Raw genomic sequence first — 9,615 nt, 5'->3', positions numbered from 1 at the left:
CACCTGCCTCTGAAGAAAGAATGTTAATCTAGACTTCCATGTTGAATTTTCTAAACCTTTGAACTTTCTTGAATATCATTTTACTGCACTCATGTAATTAGTAATTTGGTGTATCTCATGTGTGCTTCAGTTATCTGCTCTTCTAATCGTTTTTCATTCTGTGCCAGGTACCATGGTGACAGCTGCTGTGGTGGAGGTCCACCCCCAGGCCTCTCAGGTTAACACTACTCTGAACGTTAGTTTCAGGACTGATTACCTCACCATGGCACTTTACAGTCCAGGGCCTGAACAGGTACACTGAAGAAGAAAAACTATGTCTAGATTTAAAAGAAATTATGTAAACAAAGCATATATCACTATTTATTAAATAATAGTTTTAATATTTTGTATATATTTTATAGTGTATGTTCTTTTGAAAAACGGTTGGTATTTTCAGTAATTATTTCATTTTCATTTTTAAGTGACATGTTTCATAAAGCAAAAAAATATGAAAAACAATTTGAAAGTAGTACATATTTTTTTGACCTTTTCTTTAGATAGCTTTTTGAAAATTGAGAATTTGGAGCTTACAATGTTGAATAATAAAGTTTGCTTAGCATACAGAAGACCATACACAGGGTTAGTTTAGCATCCAGAAAATAAAAAGAGAAGGGCCGGGTATGGTGGCACACACTTTAATCTCAGCTCTTGGAGGGAGAAGCAAGCAGGCCTGTGAGAGTTGAAGGGTAGCATGAACCGTAAAGGAAGTTACAGGACAGCCAAGGCTATGCAGGTGGCCCTCCCTCAGCAACCAAAAAAATAAATACATAAAAGTTAACAAGAGAAAATAATGGATCTGATATTTCATAAAAGCCAATGTCATGACTTGTAGATAGTTATAGCCCAAAGTATACGTTAATCCTGTGTTTCTGTGTAGTTTTGATGTGGATTTCTTTTTCACAGGCCTTCTTTACAGATGTTCGGGATCCTTCCCTGAAACTTGCTGAATTTAAATTGGAGAATATTATAAGTAGTTTGAAACTGTATACAGATGGCTCTACATTCTGTTCATTCTCATTAAAAAACTGTATTTTAGATGATAAAAGGCCTCATGTCATAAAAGCCACACCTAGGTATGTATTATCACAATTTTGAGCTATTGAGGAAAGATTCTTCGTTTTTATAGAACTTACACTCAAAATTACCTTTATGTGTATTCATAAGTGGTCTAGAGAACTTCAGTACATCATGGTATTTGTTCATGTTTGAAATGTTGGTGAGTTTATTGAATATATAGAACTAACTAGTGTAGTTAGATGGGAAATGTATGAAATCAAGAAGAAAATATAAACTGATATACAGAACTCTTATAATTTCTCAAATAGATTTTTCCCTCATTGTGAAAAGTTATATACCTGAAGTTTTATAAGTTTATTATTCTTCAAAAGACATGCTCACAGAATATTTGTTTGCTGTCAGTAAAAGAATAGACAGGTCTTTAAGTTTTATTGGTATGTTTGGTTATTTTTAATTACGCATACATGCGAAATTGTCTTTGATTTTCAGAATGATAGGACTGACACTTGGGTTTGACAAAAAGGACATGGTGGATGTAAAGTATAGAAGAATCAGAGATGCTTTTGTGACTGACGCAGTTGTGCAAGAGATGTATGTTTGTGCAAGTGTGGAGTTTCTAATGACTGTTGCACATGTTTTTTTTGATGCCTACATGACTAGTACGGCTTTAGAAACCAGTGTCCAAGCATGGACTGCTAAAGAAGGTTAGTTACCACATAAAAATATTAATGTCTTATTACTGCAGCTATAGTTAACTCAATTAGTCTTCTCAATGTTTAGAGTAAACACATTAATAAATTAAAAGTCTATATGTATGTAAATAATAAATAAAAATTAATAATAAAATAAGTGAATTATAACTTTTTGGGTTTTTGTTTGTTTTGTTTGCTGAGACAGGATTTCTCTGTGTGGCCTTGGCTGTCCTGGAACTCTCTCTCTCTCTCTCTAGAGACCAGGCTGGCCTCAAACTCAGAGATTCAGGTGGCTCAGCTACTAGAGTGCTAGGATTAAAGGATTGTACCACCACCGCCTGGCTGCAGTTTGTAGTGTTTTGAATTCGTATTTCGTTAAAGGGTCTCATGTGGTTTTTGCTGTCCTTAAACTTAGTTTTGAAGCAAACTTTACTGTTCAACACAAACTTACTTCTGAAGCTGAGGACTACTAATCCTCCTGCCTCTCTTCTCCTCACTGCTGGGATGAGCAGTCTGTGCCACTCTGCCTGCCTTCGGTGTTTGAAGGTCTGAGTATGAGATTTGCAAGTAGTTGTTCTCTGCAGTCAGTAACAAGCAAGAGAAGTAATGAATCAAGTGTTGTTCTTTAAGTTAAATATGGTGTTTGAATTTAAAGTACTCATTAACTTTTATATTCCCTTCTAGGTTTTAGCATAAAATTTTTCTGTTTTCTTTTACATATTCAATATGATATAGTTGAAAGAGTGTTGAGAATTCAAAATCGATTTAGATCCAGTTCTACCATTAAACAGTAGAGACTTTGCCCATAGTTTGATTCATATTTCCGTAAGTAAATGGAGATTTGATGGCAGAGCATGTGCATAGCATATACAAAGCTAGTTCTATTTCCGTCTCTGCGGTGTGTGTGTGGGGGGTATTGCCTATCTCAAAAGAAATACATAATGTTTTTTAATATTTCACTTTGAGTTGTGTAACTAGCTATTCCTCTTAACTCTTCATAAGTGATATGTGTAATTCATATGTATACGTTTGTTTCTGTTTTAGAACCTGCACAGGATTTAGGGAAGTGGGAAATAAATATTCTAATAAAAAACCCTGAGATTGTCTTTGTGGCTGACATGACAAGGAATGATGCTCCTGCGTTAGTCATTACAACACAGTGTGAAATTTGCTGTAAAGGTGACCCTGAAAGCAATACAGTAACTGCTGCCATTAAAGATCTCCAAGTCAGAGCATGCCCATTTCTTCCAGCCAAGAGAAAGGGCAAAATTACCACTGTGAGTTCATTGTCTAATTCAATTGCAAGTTATTTGGGGGTTACTGTAACTTCTTCGGGAAGTAACTGCCTTCTTCCCAGTCTTGTTCATGACAACAGTAACTTTCTTTCTAATGGAGGACAGAAGTTAGAGTGCTGTTGCTGTTCTAACTACATCAGTGTGAAAATGCTGTTTGACCTTTAAGTTAAACCTATTACTTCCTTATTTTTAAAATTGTGTTTCAGTTTTATTATTTTAATTTGGGGGTGGATTTTTTCCCTCAATGATGTTATTTTACTTATAACTTAATTCATGTTTCAGCTCTTTACTTTTACATACTTAATACTTGAATTTTACTCTTTAATAAATTACTTGGTTTTCCAGGATTGGAAATGAAATTCAAGTACTAGGCACATACTTTTACACTGACCTGTTTCTCCAGTCTGTGAATTTTATTCTTTTTGTCTTTAAAGATTCTCAGTAATCTGAAATACAATCACAAAATGTTGAGGCTGCTAAAGGAAGAATGAAAGTATAAATATTCCTCTTAGAATTAACTAAAAATAGAAACTTAACTTTAGGAGGATCTTATCACATAGCCCAGGCTGGTCATGATCTCATAGGTTTCCTGCTTTAGCTTCCTGAGTGCTGGAATCACTAAATGTACTACCATACCCAGTTAATTTTAAGTCAATATTTATTAATGATTATGATCTAAAATCGACTGTTTTTATAGTTCTTTGTCATCACTAAGAAAATAGAGAAAACAGAAAATGAAGTCCATATTCACTTCTCTTTAGGTTATGACACAATCTTCCACTCACCTTGCCCTTTTGACATGTATGACCTGTATGACTTTGAAGGACTAGGAGTTATACTCTCATGTAGGACTGCACATAGGTAGAAGGTCCATAACAGAGTAGTGGGTGGAAGCCAGTGGTTTTCTACAACGAAAAGGTTTTATTATTATTATTATTATTATTATTTATAGAATGTTAGTTTAAACACAGAGGTGGGCATAGAGTTCTGGAGGTCTAGAACTAGCCCAAGATGAGGTAATTGCACTTTGGACTGCAACATTCCAGTCCCTTCACAATACTGAAATTCTAATCAAATCATCAGACTCTGCACATACAATTCATTTTCTGGAATTTTCATTCACAAACTTTATATACATTTTGAGAACATCGTCCATGTTGCTCCTTGGGGTTTTGAATGTTCTTACCAATGTTCCCTAAACATGTCAGATAAAGCTCTACATTCACCTAGTGAACTTTCAGAAGGAATTAAGTGTACTTATTCTTACCAACAAGACCAGTGAAATACAATGAGGATGATGTGCTATTTAGCTGATAGGACTTAACCCTTACAAAATACATATAGGGAAAATTCTGCATTTGGCTTAGGGGAGTATAGCTTGAAAATGCCTAGGGTCATGGACCTAGGATATGTGTAAATGAGTAATCCAAGTGTATTATCTCTCTTGCAATTACAGTAAAGACTGTCACGTTGGGTATAGTTCTGAAATGTCACTGGGACCAGAGGATCTTCCTCTGAACTCATTTGCTTAGCTGTTGGTAGGAGGCTTCAGTTCCTTATCACCCCAGTCTCTCCCTAGACCTGCTTATAGAATAGTTTCTTCTAGGCCAGAGTAAATGACCAATAAGATGCTCTTATCAGTGTTACTACAGTAACTTTGAGAATTAAAGTAATAGCATTGATATAATGCACTGATCATTGGATCCGTCTGATAGGTTGCTGTCATCCGTTGCAAAACCTCCTTGTCATTAGTGTGTGCCAGTAGTCTAATGAGATAAAAATGCTGAAGATTCTCAGTGATGGATGTATGACGAGCTTGTGTACTCACGCCCAACATTTGTAAATATTTTGCTTACCATTCCTGCAGACCTCAGGAGCTTGTTGTGAAGTTCATAGACTAATTTAAATAAATATCAGAATTGGGGTATGGGAGATGAATGCTTCATTTGCATTTTAATATTAGTATTATGCTAGTATTTTTGCTTATACTTTATTTTTATAACAATACTGTGTTGATTTAATAATAATTTTTATCTTATAGGTTTTACAGCCTTGTGACTTGTTCTATCAGGCTACTCAGATAGGAACAGATCCACAAATAATTGACATATCAGTAAAATCTCTTACACTAAAGGTAAGTTAAAACATAAACACTTAGCTGGGCGGTGGTGGAGTGTGCCTTCAAGCCCAGCAGAGACAAGCAGATCTCTGAGTTCAAGGCCACCCTGGCCTATGTGAGCTAGTTTCCAGGACAGGCTCCAAAACTTCAGAGAAACCTGTCTTGAGAAATAAACAAACAAACAAAAAACATAAACACTTAAAATTGATTTGGTGGTATGTCTGTCTTAGCTGCTCAAGAGTCCAAAATATAAGAATCATAAGTTCCAGTCCTGCCTGAAGTACAGAGCACTGAGGTTTAAGCCAGCCTGGACAATTTAGACTCTGTCTAACCATCGCCATCACCATCAGAAAAAGGACTGATCTTATTGTGTAGCAGTCACAGGGCCCAGGATAGACCCTGATTAACAAAATGTGTACATATATTTTTGGAAGTATATATATTAATTTTATAAAATATTATTGTAAATTTTATGATAAATACTTTATTTTGACTATTATAGTTGATATCTAGTATACATATAATTATCATATCTAGTTGGTGTAATAGTAACAAGATTTACAAATATTTTAACAAACGTATCTAAACATTTTTGTTGTAGAAAATTATATCTATTATGCAGTAGTGCCTTTCAGTGTTTAGTCTTAATTCTCCATGTTCATTCAGCAAATGTATGTAATCAATTTTTAAATTGTTTTCTCCATTTAGGTTTCACCAGTTATCATAAATACCATAATAACTATTACTTCAGCACTTTATACAACTAAGGAAACCATCCCAGAAGAAAACACCTCTTCCATAGCACATTTATGGGACAAGCAGGATACTAAGAATCTGAAAATGTGGTTTCTTGAAGAATCCAATGAAACAGAAAAAGTAGTTCCATCAAATGAATTGATTCCAGGAGGAGAGACACTGAACTTGAATATTGATTCTATTTTTATAGTTCTCGAAGCTGGAATTGGTCATAGAACAGTGCCGATGCTGTTGGCAAAGTCACGCTTTTTGGGGGAAAGCAAAAACTGGAGTACTTTAATAAATCTCCACTGTCAGCTTGAGCTGGAAGTAAGTGTGTATATAATTTTTCAGGTTTTATGATGCTTCACATAGAATATTCTGGGATCTTATGTCACTTTTAAGTTGAATTTATTGTAAATAATGATACTGACTTTAAACCTATTAGAAGAAAGCTTACACATTTATGCCTTTCAGTGGTTGCTTATATATATTTATTACTTTAAATTTCAAATTACATATCCATATTTTATATTTCAGCTGATTTTTCTGAGCTTCAAAGGTGGTGCATTAGGATCTAGAGAGACAGCCCAGCAGCTAGAGAGTCTTGCTTTTCCAAAGACTCACAATCTGGTTCCCAGAGTCCAGATCAGGCGGCTCACAACTGTCTACAGCTCTGCCCCTACAGCTCTGGGGTCCTCTTTGTACACAGGGACCCACATGGCAGACATTCACACAAACACACATACATACATATAAATAAAAATAAAATCTTTTTGAAAGTGATTTATCAATAGATAGTTGTCTTGATTAAAAATTCTGATTTTTGAAACCCTGTCTTAAGAAAAAACAAAAAAAAATTTAAGAACTAAGATTGAGTTATATTTTTTCTTTGAAAGGATAGATTAAATTTATGAATACTGGGTAAGGTCTTTGAGTTTTTAAAGTGTCTCTACTGAGGATGTACTTGAAGTGTAGAGTGGTTGCTTAGCATGTGTGAGACATTGGACTCTAATCCCAAACCCTCCCCAAATTTTTAAAGAGAAAAAAAGAATCAGAGTAAATATGTTTTACCTCAGAATTTATAAAACTATTTCCATGGATATTTAAGATAAAATTAATTTAAGAAAGAGGCTGGGAATATAGATTAGTTGGACGCATACCTAATTTGTGTTAGTATTAATTTTAATGCCAGCGCTTCAGAAACAAAAATTATATATAATCATCTCCAATAATTCTTAAAATTATTGTATTTCATAATTTTCAAAAGCAATCTGGTAGTCTACATTTTAAAAGTGAAGCTGAAAATTTAAAAGCTTCTATTTTTATATGAAATAATACAGAATTATGTACTGACACAGTTGTAATGCATTAGTACTACACTGCAGATTTTCAAATTATGTATTTTGTAGAGGACTTTATCTGGGCTATTCGACAGGCACAGGCATTCAAATCCTGAAGCTGTGTGGATGGTAGGAAAGCTGGCCATGTCACCACCAGCACACTAGTCGGTGGTGCTAGACTGGCAAGTTTTCAAGTGTTAGTAATTTGTGATAGATGAATGCAGGATTTGCTGCTGGCCCAGGAGAGAGACCAAGGAAAAGTGCATTAGAACGGGTTGTAGAGTTTGCAGGACGGCTCATTGGAGGTTAGTTCACCACATGGTGAAAAGGGAAAGAACAAGTATTCTCTCATTGAAATATGTGTACACACGTGTAAAAAATTAAATGTCAAAGGAGTGGTACTAAAATGTGAAGGTAGAATTTGGTCTTTAAGTCAGATGAAGAAAGTATGTAAGGAGTATATATAGAAAACTATTGACATGTAGAATAGAAAACTACTATTCTATTACTATGTGGAAGAAATAGCACAGCCAAAATGAATGGTGGTAAGAAGTATCATTTAAAAAGTCATTTTAGGGGGCTGGAGAGATGGATCAGTGGTTAAGAGCACTGGCTGCCCTTACAAGTTCCTGAGTTCAATTCCCAGCAACCATGTGGTTGCTCACAACAATCTGTAATGAGATTTGGCGCCCTCTTCTGGCGTGCGGGCATACATGGAGGCAGAATGTTGTATACATAATAAATAAATCTTTTTTAAAAAGTCATTTTAGATAGTAGAATGCTTTCTTTAAAAATGAAAATTTCTCTTACTAGGTTCACTACTATAACGAAATGTTTGGTGTCTGGGAACCTTTACTGGAACCCTTAGAAATTGATCAGACTGATGATTTTAGACCGTGGAATCTTGGAATCAAGGTATATATGTGTGTGTTATTTTCTTAAAGTAGTTTTGGGCTTATAAATTAATTGATGTATAGTTTTTCCATATATTTTCTGCTTCTGTATATGTATATTGTGTGTTTATATATATAAAGCTTAATTATTAATATCCTCAATCTGAGTATATTTGAAGTCTGAAAAAGAGTTTAGAAGTAAAAGCTTTCCAAAGTTTTTGAAGATCTCCATATCACACTATACACTTTAACTTAATTGTTGTTAATACATGTGTGATTGTTTTGCCTGCATGTATGTCTGTGCACCGTATGCCTGCTTGGTGTCCACAGCGGCTAGAAGAGGACATCAGATCCCTTGGTACTGGTGTCACAAGCCATTGTGAACTACCCTGTGGGTGCTGGGAGTCAGATTCAGGTCCTCTGCAAGATAGCAAGTGCTCTTAACCACTGAGCCATGGCTCCAGCCCATATAATACCAGAAATGTAATAGACTTCCCTATAGTGAAAGTAAAAATTGTGACCTGCAGACTGATCATCAGAGATCCCATTCTTAACTGTGACCTTAGACTGCGGCAATGTTCTTTTAGGTTATGGTCAGTCCCATGTGTTCTTTTGTTCTGTGAATGGACTTCCTTCCTTCCTTCCTTCCTTCCTTCCTTCCTTCCTTCCTTCCTTCCTTCCTTCCTTCCTTCCTTCCATTTCTTACTCCCTCCCTCCTCTTGTTCATACCTTCCTACTTCCCCCTTCACTCCCAATCCCCTGCTTTCTTCCTCTCTATTTCATCTTCTCTATATAATCTACTGAAGATTGTGTGTTTATTTGCTTAAAATATATTGTGAATTTATGTAATCCTGAGAACCAGTGCCTTTAAATAGGGGAAATTGTGCTTGTGAGGCATGGTTTTATCTAAATTAATGCATACTTCTTACCTAATGGTGGGCTCCTACTTGTAGACCTGTAGACAAATTTTCAGGGCCCTAAAATAAGATAAAATATCTCTGAGTTCAAGCCATCCTGGTCTACAGAACGATTTCAAAGACAGCCAGAACTATACAAAATCTTTGCCTTGAAAAACCAAGGGGGGGAAAAAGGTAGGATAAAATAACAAATATATGACTAACTTGGCAAGTCTACCCTATTATATTTAAATGATTTAATTAACTATTTAGGATATATTAGATGACAGATTTTTATTAACTAATTTTATTGTTAGTTTTTAGATTAGGCTGTACATGGGCAGTGAGTTGCTGAATTCTGGAAAGAAGTATATAGTACACAAATTCCTGCTTCCCAGCATTGTTCTGCCACTTCCATCTGACTATGTTAGTGCCTAGTTCTCATCTGCTAACATGACCAGTACACTATACTACTCTTCTGGACTAATTTGTTGTGAAGGGCATGTGTTTGATTTACCTGTAGATTCCATATATACTTAGTAATTTTCAAAATTTTTCTTTCTTTTTTTTAATTCTTTTTTTTATT

The 9,615-nt window shown here is 35.1% G+C and overlaps 1 protein-coding gene and 1 pseudogene across 2 annotated transcripts in view; one reads left to right on the top strand and one right to left on the bottom strand.

The window, feature by feature from the left end:
• The window catches only part of LOC102000607, a 2,750-nt pseudogene extending 2,671 nt beyond the window's left edge, over positions 1-79 (bottom strand).
• The window catches only part of Vps13a (vacuolar protein sorting 13 homolog A), a 221,262-nt gene that overhangs the window by 120,003 nt on the left and 91,644 nt on the right, over positions 1-9,615 (top strand). For both annotated transcript variants that reach the window (XM_005352017.3, XM_026781029.1), the window contains exons 36-42: positions 168-292; positions 943-1,112; positions 1,546-1,760; positions 2,793-3,025; positions 5,085-5,177; positions 5,871-6,227; positions 8,054-8,155. In XM_005352017.3, coding sequence (XP_005352074.1) covers positions 168-292; positions 943-1,112; positions 1,546-1,760; positions 2,793-3,025; positions 5,085-5,177; positions 5,871-6,227; positions 8,054-8,155 — 1,295 coding nt within the window. The remainder of the gene's footprint in view (positions 1-167; positions 293-942; positions 1,113-1,545; positions 1,761-2,792; positions 3,026-5,084; positions 5,178-5,870; positions 6,228-8,053; positions 8,156-9,615) is intronic.

This window comes from Microtus ochrogaster, chromosome 8 (genome assembly GCF_000317375.1).
Source record: "Microtus ochrogaster isolate Prairie Vole_2 chromosome 8, MicOch1.0, whole genome shotgun sequence".
In the NCBI taxonomy this organism is placed as follows: Eukaryota; Metazoa; Chordata; class Mammalia; order Rodentia; family Cricetidae; genus Microtus; species Microtus ochrogaster.
This window is presented reverse-complemented; position numbering and strand designations above follow the sequence as displayed.